General features: G+C 38.8%; 1 protein-coding gene across 2 annotated transcripts in view; it reads left to right on the forward strand.

Moving 5' to 3' along the window:
• Window positions 1-19,662, forward strand: part of PTH2R (parathyroid hormone 2 receptor) — a 97,671-nt gene that overhangs the window by 25,058 nt on the left and 52,951 nt on the right. For both annotated transcript variants that reach the window (XM_004004878.6, XM_042244122.2), the window contains exons 5-8: window positions 4,796-4,893; window positions 5,796-5,985; window positions 6,895-7,048; window positions 11,722-11,782. In XM_004004878.6, the coding sequence (XP_004004927.4) occupies window positions 4,796-4,893; window positions 5,796-5,985; window positions 6,895-7,048; window positions 11,722-11,782 (503 nt within the window). The remainder of the gene's footprint in view (window positions 1-4,795; window positions 4,894-5,795; window positions 5,986-6,894; window positions 7,049-11,721; window positions 11,783-19,662) is intronic.

Raw genomic sequence — 19,662 nt, forward strand, 5'->3', positions numbered from 1 at the left:
CAGCCTGTTAATACTGATCTTGGGTGGCCTCTGTCTGCAGTGACTTGGGGCGGGACTTGGATTTCCAGCCAGACATGGGCTGGATTGCAGCAGTGAAGGCACCAGATCCTAGTCACTTAGACCAGTGGTCAGTGACAAGGGCCCTAGCCATTTGGCTTTGCAGAAAAGAGTTTCCGCAAAGATGGAAAGTAGTGAAGCAAGTAAAGTATTTATTAGGAGGAGAGTACAGTGCATGTGGGATAGACATGCAGGCAGACCCAGAGGGAGAGTCACTGAGTGGTACCTTCATGGCAGTTTAAATCACTAATATGGGGCATTTCTTTCGGGTTTCCTTTGGCCAATCATTGTGATTTGCCTGGTTCACAGTCCGTATTTGTAATATCTCAGAATCCTCCCATGTGTGCATATGCAACCCTTAGCCAAGATGGATCCTACTAAAAAGGCATCTGGGTGGAACATCCCTTGACATGACTCCCCTTTGGCCTCCAAGTGGCCTTTTCTGCACATATGTGGTCCAGGAGGTCTCCCAACTTCCGGAAATGAGAACTATGTGGTCTGTGCAGGGTCCAGCCTCTTCCCTTAATTGCCCCGCTATTCTTATCTTAGAATTTTGGTCAATAGAAAATGGATCTCCAATTTGCTTTACCCTGGTGGGAGAGGGGGCCCATCTGCCTCCTGCCTCAATATTACATGCTTCAGTCCCAACTCTTCTTTTACTTACAGTGCACATAATATAATAAAAAATTACAGGGTAGGGACCGCAAATCTAGAGTAAAAACAAAGCAGAAAAAATAGATGATCCAGATGTTGTAATTTCCAGGTAATGACTCATAAATATGTTAGCTGATTTAGTGAAAAAAGTACATAAACAGATGGGAAAACTACAGAGAAATGAAAACTTTTTAAAAAGGAAATTCTAGAATTGAAATATTCAATTCAAAATGAATTTATTTGATATGCTCAACAGAATACTGGACACAGAATGATAAAGATCAGTGAACTTGAAAAGAAGGCTACAGAAATTTTCCAAGTGACACATTAGGAGAAAAAGTAAATTAAATAAACAAAAGCATCTGAGATTGTGAGATAATATGTAATTGCTTAAGATATGTGAAATTAGGGTAAGAAGAGAGGGAAAGAATAGGACAAAAGAAATATTTCAGAAGGCAATGGCCGGTAATTTTATAAAGTGGCTGAAATAAATCAATCACAGGTCCCAGGCATTCAGGAAACCCTAGGCAGTTTAAATAAAAAGAAGACCATACTTTGACACATCATAGTTAAAATGCTGTAAATCAGGGTAAGAAGAAAACCTTAAAAGCAGTGAGAGGAAAAGCGCACATGGTATTCAGGAGAACAAAAACTAAAAGGATGATTATCTTTTAGTTAAACAACAGAGGCCTGAATACAATGGAATGACATTCTAAAAGTGATAATATGCATTAAGATAAAGGGAAAATAATGATATTTTTCAGACAGAAAAAAATCTGAGAGAATTCATCTTTATCAGACTTCTGTATAAGAAAAGCTAAAAAAAAAATTCTCTAGATGGGAGAGAAATATATCAGATGGAAGCCAAGATTGACAGGAAAGAATGAGGAGTACCAGAATAGATACATATGTGGATAAAAATGACAGACTAAAATAATAAGCAAAACTATATACCTATCCTTATTTATTACTATGTTTATATCCATCTTCATATCTATAATTTAATTCACTTAAAAGTCTGCTGACTGCTTAAAGCAAACATAATAACCTCTCATTAGGGTTTATAAACTATGTAGAACAAAATCTAGATGTGACAAAGGCTAAGGGAGCAAAATTAGGGACATAATTGCAAATATCTGTTTATATGGTGAAATAGTTCAATATTATTCAGGGTAGGTCTGATAAGTTCAAGATGCATAACCAAGTCTCTATAGTAACTGCTAAAAGATAACACAAGTGAAATACTAATAAATACCTGATTGAGTTCCCCATCCCTCAACCCCCAATAAAAGGTAAGGAAGTAGGTACAGAAGCTCAGAGAAAAGATAAGACGTATAGAATGCAAATACTTATATGTTAGATCTAAACCCAGTCACAGCAATGATTGTATTTGAGGTCAGTGAACTAAACATTTCTCTTAAAAGGCAGAGATTGATAGAATGGATAATAAAAGTACCACTCAACTGTATGCTGTCTTTGAGAAATGTAGACATTAAGACAAAGAGCATTACCAATACAGAGCAATATTTAAAATTACGAAGAATCAATTTACCAAGAGGAAATAATCCTAAATATACATGCGTTTAGGAGCTTCAAAGGCTTCCCTGCTGCTAAGTTGCTTCAGTCATGTCTAACTCTGTGCAACCCCATAAACGGCAGCCCACCAGGCTCCCCCATCCCTGGGATTCTCCAGGCAAGAACACTGGAGTGGGTTGCCATTTCCTTCTCCTTCCTGATGGCTTAGATGGTGATAAATAATCTGCTTGCAATGCAGGAGACCCAGAGCTTGATCCCTGGGTTGGGAAGATCCTCTTGAGAAGGGAATGTCTACCCACTCCAGTATTCTTGTCTGAAGAATCCCATGGACAGAGGAGGCTAGCGCGCTACAGTCAATGGGGCTGCAAAGAGTCAGACACGACTGAGAGACTTTCACTTCACTTTACTTCATTCACAATAACTGAAAAATTCACATTCTTTTAAAGTACTCACCAAAGTTTATCAAGATAAAACATATGCTGGGGTATAAAACAAGTTTCAGTAAATCTCAAGATTAAAACCACATAGCCAAAAAAAAAAAAAAAAAAAAAATTTAAATAAAACCACATAGCCTATGTATGTTCTCTGACCACAAAAGAATCAATAGAAAATCAACTAAAATATGTAGATAATTCACAAATAGTTGAAAATTATGTGACCAATGGCAAAAGTTTGGATAAATATGAAAGCTCAATATATATCAAAGACTGTGGGAAACAGCAAAAGCAGATGTCGAGATAGATTTATAGCTCTCAATACTTAATTAGAAAAGAAGAAAGTTGAAAATTCAGTGGTCAAATCTTCCACATTGTTATATGGTATAATACCTAGAGCCACCACCAAAAGCCACCACCAAAAATACACATCAAAATGGAATTCTACAAATTGTTCGAGTAATTCAGGGATGGTCAGAAAACTAAAACACAGAAATGAAAAACATAACAGAAAATAAAAATATAAAATGGACTTAGCCTTAATAGTATATCAATGTTATATTAAAAACAAATATCTTAAGATACCAATTAACATAGAAGAGTCTATAAGAAACATGACCCAACTTTGTATGTTATCTACAAAGTCTGAAACTCATTTCAAATATAATGGTGGTTATGTACATACCATGCAGTGTGCTAAGTTACTCAGTCGTGTCCGACTCTTTGTGACCCCATGGACTATAGCCCTCCAGGCTCCTCTGTCCATGGGATTCTCCAGGCAAGAATACTGGAGTGGGTTGCCATGCCCTCCTGCAGGGGATCTTGCTGACCCAACGAGCGAACCTGTGTCTCTTATGTCTCCTGCATTGGCAGCAAGGTTCTCTACAGCTCGCGCCACCTGGAAGGCCCTAGTTTAGTTATATCTCTTAATTATTCTAATCATTTGCCACAAACTGTGCAGCAATAAAAAAGTACAGACTTGGTATGAATAACAACCTGAATGGATCTTGAGGTTATTACTCTGAGTGAAAAAAGCCAGACTCAAAGTTCATGTTCTATAGGATTTCATTTATCCATTTATGAAATGACAGAATTGCAGAGATAGAAAACAGATTAATGTTTGGTGGGTGATAAGGATGGTGGAGAGGAATAGGGTAGGTATGACTATAAAAGGAACAGCAGGAGGAAGATCTTTGTTGTGATGGACTATTTTTGTAGTTCAACTGCAGAGATGTTTAAAAATTTTTTTCATGTGTGATAAAATGACACAGACTGTAAACACATGAATTGCACCAATGCCAAATTCCTAGTTTGGTATTTTAGTGTAATTAAATGCAAGCATTGGAGGATACTGGTGAAGGGGTACAGAGGACCTTTCTTACTGTCTTTTCCTACTTCTTTTGAATTTATAGTCATTTTGAAATACAAAAGAAGAAAAAGGAATGAACTGTTGATTCATGTAATAATATCAGTGAATATCATAACAGTGTCTTGACAAAAAAGAGTATACACTATATAATTCTAAGAAGTCTGAGAAGAGTCAAGAAATATATGAAGTACATGAACAGATAAAGCCAATTTGTGATGACAGAAATTGGAACAGTAGTTAACCTGGGAGCTGGATGGTGGGTGGATTTTTGACTAGCTAGTGGCACAAAGAACTCAGTTTGTCAAAACCCATCAAACTGCTCATTTAAAATCTGCACATTTTGCTTTCATAGAAACTACAGCTTGGTAGAAAAGCAAAAGAAAACTAGAAATAATATTCCAAAAGTGATATATCCTTTTGACTAGTTTTAAAATCATCCTTCAGTGTGTTTTATTTACTCCAAATATCACATTAGATATACAATTCCAACTAGTTAAAATGAACACTGCAAAAAATCCATGAAGTGAATCTTGAAACATTGAGTTTGGCCTCACTTAAAGCAAGAAGAAGTGCCAATTATTTTATTATATGTTAATCCTGACTTCAATCTGGGGAGTAAAAGGAAGGCCATAAACATAATTTATATATTATATGAATGTGGCAACAGATTGCCTATCTTTTAAATGCACACTCTTAATTTACCTCCATCAAATATGCTTTTCTGATTAAATCTCTTGCCCTGCAGCAAGAGTTCTTTGAACGCCTCTATGTCATGTACACTGTCGGATACTCTGTCTCCTTTGCATCCCTGGCTGTGGCTATTCTCATCATTGGTTACTTCAGGTGAGTAATTCTCAATCACTTCCTCCGTGAAGGGGCTGGTCTGTTTCTTATGCATCAAAGACACAGACCTCTCACAATCTGTGCCTCCAGATACTGTCCCTAAACATAAGCTTCTGAATTCAACCTTGCGTTATATTATTTGACTTTGAGAAGTTATTTTTGATGAAAAATTCAGGGTTACTCTTCGTTGTTTGTTTGTTTAAAGACTTAAAGCCTCAAAGCAGTATGAAACCATTAAAACAGTGGGTCTGCATTGCGGTCTGTTTTTGCTAAGTGATGCAGAGTATTGTCAAAGGAGTTAGAAAATTTTCATTCATGATGTGAAAGCTTATTTCACCTTTTCCAAATGATTTTGGTGGCACAGGACGGAAATTCATCTTAAATAATCTCTAGATGATTCAATACCATACAGGAAGAAATAGAGGCTTCTCAGGTGGGTCAGTGGTAAAGAATCTGCCTGCCAATGCAGGAGATGTGGGTTTGATCTCTGGGTTGGGAAGATCCCCTAGAGAAGGAAATGGCAACCCACTCTGGTATTCTAGCCTGGGAAATCCTATGGACAGAAGAGCCTGGTGGACTACAGTCCATGGGGTCACATAAAAGTTGAACATGACTGAAGCAACTTAGCATGTATGCACATATAATATAATGGTATATTATAATATTATACTGTAGTATAATATTTAACACTGCATAATCTGGATAAACATGGTAGCTGCTCAGGATATATTTGAAATTAACTCTCAAAAAATTATATTTTAGCTTTTGACTCCAATTGTTGCTCTTTTTGTTCAGGTTTATTATATTTCTTTTTTGGGGGGGGAAGTTTGAGCTCATTTACATATTTTCTGTCTCCATTTCTAATTTTATTCAAACCTAAATACTAAATATTTTCTCTGTAGACGACTGCATTGTACTAGGAACTATATCCACATGCATTTATTTGTGTCTTTCATGCTGAGAGCTGCGAGCATCTTTGTCAAGGACAGAGTGGTCCATGCTCACATAGGAGTAAAGGAGCTGCGGTCCCTGATACTGCAGGATGACCTACAAAGCTCCATAGAAGTGCCTGCTGTGGACAAATCACAATATGTAAGTGTTTTCCTCATGACCCCTTACATGGCTCACCACTTCTAGAAATAAAAGCAAAACCTACCTGCAAAACCAGAAGGTTGGGATTTAAAAACCCAGGGGATTTAGTTCCTTTATTAGAAACCCAAAGACTTGTTTCCATGTAAGATTCCATAGTACTTGATTGTGCTCTTAGATATCCTAGTGTTATTAAGTATGTAGAATTACCCAGTCATTCAGTTAATGGAAAGCATTATCACCTTGAAGTGGTATATCTGGAAATTAGGTAGAGTAGACTGATTTTCTTAATGCCATCATTATCTTTGTCCTTTTCCCTGTAATTCACTATCGTCTCTGCTGATTGTAATTCTGCATTGGCTTTGTGACTTGTTTAAAATGAAGGATGAAGTGGGTGTAATGGTATGCCAGTTGAAAGTAGACTTCTATGAGTGAACCTAGTCAAGATTACCTGAGCTTCTCCCAGATCAGTAGAATTACCCAGCCAATCCATAGATTCATAAGACACATTAAATGTTTAGTGTTTTAAGCCATTTAACTTTTGGAGTATAACAAAGTCCAGAATAAAATAAATTCATGGTAGAATGATAGATAAATTTCTTCTTTATGCTTTTCTGTACTTTCCTAATTTTCTCTGATGATCAAGTATTCTTTTTTGAATAAATTGAGGAAAAGTGATTTCTTGTTACTTCTAAAGGAAAAAAAAAACTTATTTTAAAAATAAAATCAAGACAGCAGTCTTAGAAATGCTATATTTAAATAACATTGTTCTGGCCTCTTTCAAAAGTCTTGGCTTCCCCATTTATAAGAGACATTAGATTCTAAAAAAGAAATGGAGGAACTGCTTTTTAGTGGTAGAAACAGAATGATTAGGCGTTCTAATATGGTGCCATGTTGGTTTATTTGTAACAGATTGGGTGCAAGATGGCTGTTGTGATGTTTATTTACTTCTTGGCTACAAACTACTATTGGATTTTGGTGGAAGGTCTCTATCTGCATAGTTTAATCTTTGTGGCATTCTTTTCGGACACCAAGTACCTGTGGGGCTTCACCTTGATAGGCTGGGGTAAGGCATTTCTGTCTCCTTTCCTTTTCAAGTGGATTATGGATTTCAGGGCTTTGTGTCATGCCTGTCATCAGCATTCTTCAGCTCTTTTCCTGAAATAGTCTCTCCCCACCCCATCTTTATGTTTCCTTTCTCTTTAATTATTTATTGAGGAAAATCGTTAAAATCAAGTGTATGATTCTCCCAGTGGTAACAAACTTGTCACATTTAACTTAGGGTTACTGTTCTTAGACCAGATTCTTGAGAGGATTCTTTGGGGGAAACACCTTGTTTGCCTTACACATTTAGAACTGCTGTGCTCATCATGTCTTATGCCAGTGTCTTGATTTAACCGTAATTCCATTCTACAAATTTTGATTTTTGAATTTCTAATCCATAATGATGCATCTTTGATATAAAATTCTGGGTCATATGATGAGAATGACAGAAAGAAATTTATAGAACCATCTTGGCTGTATTTAACAATACAAATTACAAGCTAATTATGTAGACTTACCACGTCTTTTGGAAGGAAATAGTTAGAATTACTTTTGGCATAGGTAATTTAAAAAAAAAAGATTGAACTCACATTCCAAAATGCCTTTTCAGTCCTAGAGGGATTACTGAACCAGGCACTAACTCAATGTGATATGGAGAAAGAATGTTGTTTGTTATAGTTTAAGAGAAATTAAAACTCATATGTGGTTAAAATTAAGAAGTCTCAAGATTAACAACTGTTATTTTAATTTGTAAATGATCAGGTGGTCAGCAGAGGGAAAAAATTAACTAAGTGGCTCAAGATTAAATTTGAAGCTTTTTTTCCCCTTCAAAATAAGAAAGTTTTTTGCCTGTTTGGCCTTAACATTGTCTTAACATTTAAAAGCGTAAAGTAAGGGATATTGAATTTCCTGTTAGTTAATAACCTTGAAGAAGACAAAGGGTCAATTTACTGTTACTCTTTATTTATTATGAAATACTAATTGTTGTGAATAAAATTCTATTTCTGAAAACAGTTTGGTTTCAAGCTGTCCCTTATCTTTGACTACCAATTACTAAAATAAAAAAGATACATTTAATATTTTGGGGGGGGGTACTTTGGTAATTTTCTTAACAGTTTTTGTAGTTTACCTTCAAATCAAAATTATGTCTGTGTACTCACATCATTAGTAGAAGTTGATAAAGTTGTTGATAGAAAATTCAACAGTGACTTTGTCTGAGTTTGATTTTATTTTTTGGCTTGCTATGACACTGGTCACACTAGTAATAAACTTGTTTTTTCTTTATTTACGAATTGGTTTGATAGTTAGCTGCTCAGTCCCTTATCAGCTCTTATTTGGGCTGTATCACTCAGTCTGTCGCTTCATAAAGTCAGGGATTTGTCTCACTGAAACCCAGGAAGTGTTAGTGGCTCTAGTTGTGTCCAGCTCTTTGCAACCCCATGAACTGTAGCCCACCAAGCTCCTCTGTTCACGGGATTTTCAAGGCAAGAATACTGGGGTGGGTTGCCATTCCCTTCTCCAGAGAATCTCTCTGACCCAGGGATTAAACCCGAGTCTCTAGCTTGTCCTGCATTGCAGGCAGATTCTTTACTATCTGAGCCACCAGGGAAGCTCTGAAACCCAGGAAACTAGTTTTCAAATCTTTCTATGAAAAATAAAATGTAACAACAAAAAAAGTAGGATTCCAGTGAGCTTCTATACAAGTTTTAGTTTCTTACCTTTCTTTAAAACTTGTATTAATTTCCCCAGAAACATTTTGGCATAGGAGTGACAATTATAGTAGATAACCATCACAACTTGAAATCATCATTTCATTGAATGGTTTAATAACATGCATGCAAGCAAGTAGGATTTACATGAAAGCTCACTTTTATAAATCATATTACATGCAATATTATGCTCACTTAACCACAATTTAAAACAGTAACAACTAATCTTTTTCTATATTGTATCACATCTCTAGTACTTATTTATCTTATTTCCGGAAGTTTGTACCTTTTGTTGTGCTTATACTGGAAGTTTGTACTTTTTGACTGACCCTTCTGGTGGCTCAGACGGTAAAGCGTCTGCCTGCAATGTGGGAGACCCGGGTTTGATGCCTGGGTCAGGAAGATCCCCTGGAGAAGGAAATGGCAACCCACTCCAATACTCTTACCTGGAAAATCCCATGGATGGAGGAGCCTCGTAGGCTATATAGTCCATGGGGTTGCAAAGAGTCGGACACAGCTGAGCGACTTTGCTTTCTTTTCTTTTCTTAAGTATATAATTAAATGCAATTTTAAAATGTGCAGTTGGAGCCAAGAATAAAGTGCCTTATTTATGAGAAAATTGAGGCAGGGATAGGAAAAATTAAGGCTATGATGGGTTGAAAGAATAGAAACATAGTTATCATTAGAATTTGCTTTTGCTTCTCTGTACATCTTGTTTTGTGATAAGGATGTACAAAAACAGTCATTTTAAATATCCGTTTTCAATTTACAAAGGCAGATACAGCATATGTTCCTCTTTAGATGGTAATTTCCTTCCTTGCCAATTTATTATTAAGAACCAGCAAAATCAATGTAAATAAAAGCAGCTCCACACATCATTACAGTGTGAATAATAACGTGCTGAGTGTTTACCTACCAAATGAGTGAAGTGAAGTTGCTCAGTCGTGTGCGACTCTTTGCAACCCCGTGGACTGTAGTCTACCAGGCTCCTCCATCCATGGGATTCTCCAGGCAAGAATACTGGAGTGGGTTGCCATTTCCTTTTCCAGGGGATATTCCTGACCTAGAGATCGAATCTGGGTCTCCCACGTTGCAGGCAGATGCTTTAACCTCTGAGCCACCAGGAAAGCCCGTTTACCTACCTAGAGGGAGCCTTAAGTTATAATTGGGTCTAAATAAGATTTAGACCTAAAGTAATGTATAAGATAGAAAAAAAAGTTTCAATCTTGCTTCTTTATCCTTATTGATTGTGGTAATTTACCTCTGTATTAGTAGCTATTCTTAATTTTCACCTGTCAGATGAGATGCCAGAATGTGTGTATTATCATATAAAAGCACTTTACCTTTGGGCTTCCCTAGTAGCTCAGCTGGTAAAGAATCTGCCTGCAATGCAGGAAACCCTGGTTCAGTTCCTGGGTTGGGAAGATCCCCTGGAGGAGGGCGTGGCAATCCACTCTAGTATTCTTGCCTGGATAATTCCCATGGGCAGAGGAGCCTGGTGGGCTACAGTCCATGGGGTCTCAAAGAGTCAGACACAGCTAAGCACAGCATAGCACACTGAGCTTCCTTGGTGGCTCAGATGGTAAAGAATCTGCCTGCAATGCAGGAGATTGGGGATTCAATCCCTGGGTCACAAACATTCCCTGGAGAAGGGAATGGAAGTTTACGCCAGTATTCTTGTCTGGAAGAGTTCCATGGACAGAGAAGCTGCCAGCAGGCTACGGTCCATGGGGTCCCAAAGAGTTGGATGTGACTGAGGGACGAACACTTTCACTTTCATTTTGACAAAAATTTCCTAAAACATAGAATTTGAGCAGAATTTTTAAAAGAGGGAGTTATATAAAAACAATAAATAAAACTGGAATATAGAATTATAAAATTAAATAGCCACACAGGCAGACTGAGGTTAAATTCAACTAGATCACTAAGAAAACCAAAGAAATTCCCTGCTGTAGGATATCACCTTATTTTAATTTTTCTGAAATTTTTAATCTACATCTATTTTTATGTTCCTTTGCTTAGAAAAGATATCTGAAAAATTACAAATGTGTTTTTTAAAAGGTAAAAAATATTGTGTTAAAAGTGTTCTGAGTTAAATTTTTTTCTCTCTTTGTAAGGTGCTTCCTGTGGCCTCTCTTTCCTTTTTTAAAAACTTCTTTCTAAAAGGCCACATATTCATTAAATCCTTTGATCTTCTATTGCAGAGTTCTATAAAAGTATGGTTTGTGTTTTTTTTCATGATGTCGGAGTCTAACTGAATGTAGCATGAACTAAACAGTCCATCTTTACTGGAAGCAAAGACTCATAGAAAGTCAGTATAATTAATAGATTTGATGTTGCAAGCTCATAGGTGATTATTACTTATGAAAGACAAATATGTCATGCTCAAATCATCAAGCTAACATAGCACCATTCTTTGGTAAGTTTTCAGTACCTGCAAATGCTTCTGTCTGCAGCCAATATGAACAATAAAGAAGAGGCTAAACTGATCAAAACGTCCTAATTTTGTAACTTTCAGTGTAGGCTCTCTATGCCTTCCACCTTTAGAATGAGAAAATTCAAATTTTTAAAAACAATAGCCTTCCTGTCACTTCTCATGAGTCCCTCTTGTTGCTTCATGCTTCTTGGAAAGCATGTGACTGTTGGAGTGGCAAGAGGTAAAAGTTATATGCACCGACCACTGCCTGCCTTTGACTCCAGGAACTCCAGTCCCCTCCTCACATAGCTTAACCTTATACCCCTCAAATGAAAATAGGGCCAATCTTCTTCTTCATACTTTTGGGAACAAATAACATCAATGTACCAGCTCTCTTCTCAAATGGACAAGATGAAAATTAAGTGGAATTTTCTTGTTTACATAGTAACATTTTTCATGTCCAATTTTTCTCTTTCACCTTTTAATAGTATATTTTTATGTGATGAGTATAAGAAAAAGATACCTTAATCCTGAAACAAATATTGTGTCTGAATTCTTTTCTGATTGCAGGGTTCCCAGCGGCCTTTGTGACAGTCTGGGCTGTAGCACGAGCAACTCTGGCTGATGCAAGGTGGGTGAAAAGGAATAGCTAAAGCAAGAGCCTCAGATTTTCTCAAGGCTGGCTTCCTGCTTGGAGTTCGCATTTGTGGCTGTTCTCGATGACATTTCCCTTTAGGGATTACCCTGTAGCCTCTCATATATTACCAGCCAGCTATCCATTCCAGAGTCATGGGACAGAAGGACTCACAGACCCAGTTGGGATGCTTGAACCCCATGGTTTATGAAATCAATTTGAAACATACCATAAGAAGCTGGGGGAAAGAGATGGGTTAGTTAACATACTTAGGATGTTGTGCACACGGGTGAAAGGACCGCAGTAATTGAGTTTAGGCAATATCCATATCTCCTTTCTCTTACTCTCTGCCACATTAGCATTCCCCACTGATGGTGTGGTTACGAGGGCCAGAAATAAGGTTGCGGCAAGAGACCCACAGACAGAAGGTGCCCTGGGCCAGGGACACGCACTTGCTGTCTCAGAGAGATGTAGGGCACGTAGCCTACTCAGCAGTCCTAGGTTTTATTTGCCTTCTTTGGGCAAAGGATATGTGGCCATGATTTCCACCTATTGGTGCTTAATTAAGACATCAAGAATATCAAGGACTCCCTGTGTATCAAGGGATACTTTGTGTCTCATATATTTGGTGAACTGTGGATATTTAATGCTCAGTTGCCCTAAATATATAGTACCTATGCTTAACACACACGTGTTCTACTTACTACTTCCATATATGTGTTGTCAAGTATAGGTTTAATCCACCTCTTTGTTTTCTTGTCTTGTATAGCATAGGTAAATATATTAAAATGATAAAACAAGTGCACATTAGAAGTGGAATCCATCCTAGGGAATCATTAGCCTCCCAGTTGCCTGTTTCTTTTATGATGCTACATGACGCATGGATGCTGAAACATTCATTGCTTCATATTATTTCTGTTTTTAGTGATGATGAGTCAGAAAGGAAAGGAGAACATAGAGAAATATTCAGTTCCTGCTCATTGCTTTCACTGTCAAACTTATTGCTTGGACTGAATGTATCTCCCCCAAATTCATATGTGGGAAACCCCAACCCCTAATGTGGCTGTATTTGGAGATAGTACCCTTAAGAAGGTAATTAAGGTTAAATGAAGTCCTGAGGGTAGGATTCTGATATAACAGGATTAGTGTCTTTGTGAGAGGAGAAACCAGAGGGTGCCTTCTCTCTCTGTGTACATAAAGTAAACGTTTTATGAGCACACAGCAAGATGGTGTCATGGATATTGGTTAGTGGTTAGGTAACAGGATGATGTTTTGGGAATCTTAATTACAAGTCTTCTGGTTTTAACCAACCCGGGGACTACATGCTTGTAGTCAGCATGTAGTCAACATCCTCCTCTGGGCTGGTGCTTAATTTCTGCAGAACAGTGCAAAGTTATGCATTAATTCAGTTCAGTTCAATCTCTCAGTTGTGTCCGACTCTTTGTGACCCCATGAATCATGGCATGCCAGGCCTCCCTGTCCATCACTCAAACTCACGTCCATTGAGTCGGTGATGCCACCCAGCCATCTCATCCTCTGTCGTCCCCTTCTCCTCCTGCCCCCAATTCCTCCCAGCATCAGAGTCTTTTCCAATGAGTCAACTCTTCGCATGAGGTGGCCAAAGTACTGAAGTTTCAGCTTTAGCATCATTCCTTCCAAAGAAATCCCAGGGTTGATCTCCTTCAGAATGGACTGGTTGGATCTCCTTGCAGTCCAAGGGACTCTCAAGAGTCTTCTCCAACACCACAGGTCAAAAGCATCAATTCTTGGGCGCTCAGCCTTCTTCACCGTCCAACTCTCGCATCCATACATGACCACAGGAAAAACCATAGCCTTGACTGGATGGACGTTTGTTGACAAAGTAATGTCTCTGCTTTTCAACATGCTATCTAGGTTGGTCATAACTTTTCTTCCAAGGAGTAAGCGTCTTTTAATTTCATGGCTGCAGTCACCATCTGCAGTGATTTTGGAGCCCAAAAGAATAAAGTCTGACACTGTTTCCACTGTTTCCCCATCTATTTGCCATGAAGTGATAGGACCAGGTGCCATGATCTACGTTTTCTGAATGTTGAGCTTTAAGTCAACTTTTTCACTCTCCAATTTCACTTTCATCAAGAGGCTTTTAGTTCCTCTTCACTTTCTGCCATAAGGGTGGTGTCATCTGCATATCTGAGGTTATTGATATTTCTCCCAGCAATCTTGATTTCATCTTGTGCTTCTTCCAGCCCCATGTTTCTCATGATGTACTCTGCATGTAAGTTAAATAAGCAGGGTGACAATATATAGCTTTGACGTACTCCTTTTCCTATTTGGAACCAGTCTGTTGTTCCATGTCCACTTCTAACTGTTGCTTCCTGACCTGCATACAGATTTCTCAAGAGGCAGGTCAGGTGGTCTGGTATTCCCATCTCTTTCAGAATTTTCCACAGTTTCTTTCTTTTTTTTTTTTATTAGTTTTTATTTTTAAATTTTAAAATCTTTAATTCTTACATGCATTCCCAAACATGATTCATGATAGTATACATGTTAGAATGTCATTCTCCCAAATCATCCCACCTCTCTCCCTCTGAGTCCAAAAGTCCGTTATACAGATCTGTGTCTCACTGTATTGGTGTTTTCTTTCTGGCTTACTTCACTCTGTATAATCGGCTCCAGTTTCATCCATCTCATCAGAACTGATTCAAATGAATTCTTTTAACGGCTGAGTAATACTCCATTGTGTATATGTACACAGCTTTCTTATCCATTCATCTGCTGATGGACATCTAGGTTGTTTCATGTCCTGGCTATTATAAACAGTGCTGCTGGGTCATATGGTAGTTCTATTTGCAATTTTGCATTCCACCAACAGTGTAGGAGGGTTCCTTTTCTCCACACCCTCTCCAGCATTTATTGCTTGCAGCCATTCTGACTGGTGTGAAGTGGTACCTCATTGTGGTTTTGATTTGCATTTCTCTAATAATGAGTGATGTTGAGCATCTTTTCATGTGTTTGTTAGCCATCCGTGTCTATTTAGTTCTTTGGCCCATTTTTGATTGGGTCGTTTATTTTCTGGAGTTGAGCTGCATAAGTTGCTTGTATATTTTTGAGATTAGTTGTTTGTCAGTTGCTTCATTTGCTATTATTTTCTCCCATTCAGAAGGCTGTCTTTCACCTTGCTTATATTTTCCTTTGTTGTGCAGAAGCTTTAATTTTAATTAGATCCCATTTGTTTATTTTTGCTTTTATTTCCAGCATTCTGGGAGGTGGATCATAGAGGATCCTGCTGTGATTTATGTCTGAGAGTGTTTTGCCTATGTTCTCCTCTAGGAGTTTTATAGTTTCTGATCTTACATTTAGATCTTTAATCCATTTTGAGTTTATTTTTCAGTTTTCCCAGCACCACTTGTTAAAGAGATTGTCTTTACTCCATTGTATATTCTTGCCGTATATGTGTGGATTTATCTCTGGGCTTTCTATTTTGTTCCATTGATCTATATGTCTGTCTTTGTGCCAGTACCATACTGTCTTGATGACTGTGGCTTTGTAGTAGAGCCCGATCCACACAGTCAAAGGCTTTGGCATAGTCAATAAAGCAGAAATAGATGTTTTTCTGGAACTCTCTTGCTTTTTCGATGATCCAGCGGATGTTGGCAATTTGATCTCTGGTTCCTCTGCCTTTTCTAAAACCAGCTTGAACATCAGGAAGTTCACGGTTCACATATTGCTGAAGCCTGGCTTGGAGAATTTTGAGCATTACTTTACTAGCGTGTGAGATGAGTGCAATTGTGCGGTAGTTTGAGCATTCTTTGTCATTGCCTTTCTTTGGGATTGGAATGAAAACGGACCTTTTCCAGTCCTGTGGCCACTGCTGAGTTTTCCAAATTTGCTGGCATATTGAGTGCAGCACTTTCACAGCATCATCTTTCAAGATTTGAAACAGCTCAACTGGACTTCCATCACCTCCACTAGCTTTGTTCATAGTGATGCTTTCTAAGGCCCACTTGACTTCACATTCCAGGATGTCTGGCTCTAGATGAGTGATCACACCATTGTGATTATCTTGGTCATGAAGATCTTTTTTGTACAGTTCTTCTGTGTATTCTTACCACCTCTTCTTAATATCTTCTGCTTCTGTTAGGTCCATACCATTTCTGTCCTTTATCTGAGGACATCTGAGCCCATCTTTGCATGAAATGTTTCCTTGGTATCTCTAATTTTCTTGAAGAGATCTCTCGTCTTTCCCACTCTGTTGTTTGCCTCTATTTCTTTGCATTGATCACTGAGGAAAGCTTTCGTATCTCTCTTTGCTATTCTTTGGAACTCTGCATTCAGATGCTTATATCTTTCCTTTTCTCCTTTGCTTTGGCTTCTCTTCTTTTCACAGCTATTTATAAGTCCTTCTCAGATAGCCATTTTGCTTTTTTGCATTTCTTTTCCATGGGGATGGTCTTGATCCCTGTCTCCTGTACAATGTCAAGAACCTCCATCCATAATTCATCAGGCACTCTATCTATCAGATCTAGTCCCTTAAATCTATTTTCACTTCCACTGTGTGATCATAAGGGATTTGATTTAGGTCATACTTGAATGGTCTAGTGGTTTTCCCTACTTTCTTCAATTTAAGTCTGAATTTGGCAATAAGGATCTCATGATCTGAGCCACAGTCAACTCCTGGTCTTGTGTTTGTTGACTGTATAGAGCTTCTCCATCTTGGCTGCAAAGAATATAATTTTGGTGTTGACCATCTGGTGATGTCCATGTGTAGAGTCTTCTCTTGTGTTGTTGGAAGAGGGTGTTTGCTATGACCAGTGCATTTTCTTGGCAAAACTCTATTAGTCTTTGCCCTGCTTCATTCCGCATTCCAAGGCCAAATTTGCCTGTTCCTCCAGGTGTTTCTTGACTTCCTACTTTTGCATTCCAGTCCCCTATAATGAAAAGGATATCTTTTGAGGGTGTTAGTTCTAAAAGGTCTTGTAGGTCTTCATAGAACTGTTCATCTTCAGCTTCTTTGTGTTACTGGTTGGGGCATAGACTTGGATTACCATGATATTGAATGGTTTGCCTTGGAGATGAACAGAGATCATTCTGTCATTTTGAGATTGCATTCAAGTATGCATTTTGGACTCTTTTGTTGACCATGATGGCTACTCCATTTCTTCTAAGGGATTCCTGCCTCAGTAGTAGATATAATGGTCATCTGAGTTAAATTCACCCATTCCAGTCCATTTTAGTTTGCTGATTCCTAGAATGTCGACGTTCACTCTTGCCATCTCCTGTTTGACCACTTCCAATTTGCCTTGATTCATGGACCTGACATTCCAGGTTCATATGCAATATTGCTCTTTATAGTATCGGATCTTGCTTCTATCACCAGTCACATCCACAGCTGGGTATTGTTTTTGCTTTGGCTCCATCCCTTCATTCTTTCTGGAGTTATTTCTCCATTGATCCAGTAGCATGTTGGGCACCTACTGACCTGGGGAGTTCCTCTTTCAGTATCCTATCATTTTGCCTTTTCATACCGTTCATGGGGTTCTCAAGGCAAGAATACTGAAGTGGTTTGCCATTCCCTTCTCCAGTGGACTACATTCTGTCAGACCTCTCCACTATGACCCACCTGTCTTGGGTGGCCCCATGGGTATGGCTTAGTTTCATTGAGTTGGCAAGGCTGTGGTCCTAGTGTGATTAGAATGACTAGTTTTCTGTGATTATGGTTTCAGTGTGTCTGCCCTCTGATGCCCTCTTGCAACACCTACTGTCTTGAGTTTCTCTTACCTTGGACGTGGGGTATCTCTTCACGGCTGCTCCAACAAAGTGCAGCCGCTCCTCCTTACCTTGGATGAGGGGTATCTCCTCACCACCCCCCTCCTCCTGACCTTGAACGTGGAATAGCTTCTCTAGGCCCTCCTGCGCCTGCGCAGCCACCACTCCTTGGATGTGGGGTTGCTGGATCATTAGATCATTATCTATATTTCTTTAGGAGAAACTAGGAGTCCTGCAACTCTGTCGTTCATGTTGTTACTACTTTTCTTGCTTGACTGCTTTTCCTTTGTTTCTGCATTTTCTCACTTTCCTAATTAGTAACTGAGTCTGCTCTTTGAAACTTGGGGAAGCCCTTGAAGACTGTAGACTGAAAAATATAGTCACAACCTGAAAGCAGAATGATTTTGTTTGGTGTGCATGTTTAGGACTCAGAGCCTGGGAGACAGTATCTCAGTAGCTCTGAGAAAACTGCTCCAAGGAGGCAGGAGAGGGGAGTTTGGCTATATACAAGTTTGCAACAAAGGGAGTAAGCAGTCTGAACATCAAAGATTAGATATCAAGTTAAGGAATTTAGCATTCTATGTATGGAAAGATGCAAGCCTCTGAGCTCACTGAATTCATTCTTTTCATATGCAGCTCAGCTCTCTGGTGCCAAATCCTATTTCCTCATTCAACCTTAGGAGTGGCTGTTGGCTGTTTCTTGCATTCCCTTAGTTCCTCAGCAGTTACCTCAGCGAGGGGGAAGGGGGAAGTGGCAGCATCTGTTGGATCACAGTTTTGAGAGCCCTCATTCACATTTGGAGGCCAGAAATTGCTGAAGGCTGTGACATTTCTTGTTTATTGATATGGCAGGAGATGTTTTCATTTCACAAGGCTAAAGCTTTTTCCCAAATAAGAAGTGGGAATGTGGAGGGGCTTGTACCCAGAAGGATCCTGCAGGGTTTCATCTTTACTTACCTTTATCTCTTTTTGCTATTTGGATTTGCTGACACTTGGGGGTTAATGAGGGCTTCCCAGGTGGCGCTAGTGGAAAAGAACCAGACTGCCAAATGCAGGAGACCTGAGGTTTGATCCCTGGGTTGGAAAGATCCCCTGGAGAAGGAAATGGCAGTCTACTCCAATATTCTTGCCTGGCAAATCGCATGGACAGAAGAGCCTGGCAGTGTACAGTTCATGGGGCCACAAAGAGTTGGACATGACTGAAGTGACTTAACACACACATGGGGGTTAATGTTATCTACATTGTTATCATTATTGTTATGTTTACACAGCAATATTGGAAATCTCAAAGAAAACCTGCAGCCTTGCTGTTTGATTTCTTGAAGGAGAGAGGGAGGTTGAGTCAGTAAAGAGGTACTGCTAAGTCGCTTCAGTCGTGTGCAACTCTGTGCGACCCCATGGACTGCAGCCTACCAGGCTCCTCCGTCCATGGGATTTTCCAGGCAAGAGTACTGGAGTGGGTTGCCGTTGCCTTCTCCTGAAAGAGGTGCTAAATAATGCTAACTAATTTTACCCTGAGATATGTAACCAAATCACTCAGATTTGGAATTTTAGAGAGGGTAGACCCAAAAGCATTGTTTGGTCCAGTCCTCTCTTGTGAGAGATGAATAGAATGAGACCTGATTGCCTATACATATCCTGGAGCACTTTGACTCCACTCATCCATTCCATTAGCTCTTCCAGGACTTGAGCATGGAAAGAAAGCAAATATATTCATAGTGCATTATATATTGAATTAAATAGGTAGGAGAAGGCAATGGCAACCCACTCCAGTACTCTTGCCTGAAAAATCCCATGGACGGAGGAGCCTGGTAGGCTGCAGTCCATGGGGTCGCACAGAGTCAGACACGACTGAAGCGACTTAGCAGTAGGAGTAGCAGGTAGTTTCCTTAGTTATCGTGCATTTTTTCTCAAAAATTATAAACTAGGTATTGCTATTAATAATTCAGTTCTTTTGCTGAACAAATGGGAAATATGAGTTTATTATTTTGAGAAAAAATCCATTAGGTACATGATACTTGCAAAACTACAACTGATGCTAAATATTGCTCTAAAACAGACGAATTAATGTAAAAATATTAACTATAAGTTAGATCATATGACTCCTCTGCATAGCATATTTACTCCTACCT

The sequence above is a fragment of the Ovis aries genome, chromosome 2 (assembly GCF_016772045.2).
Source record: "Ovis aries strain OAR_USU_Benz2616 breed Rambouillet chromosome 2, ARS-UI_Ramb_v3.0, whole genome shotgun sequence".
Classification (NCBI taxonomy): domain Eukaryota; kingdom Metazoa; phylum Chordata; class Mammalia; order Artiodactyla; family Bovidae; genus Ovis; species Ovis aries.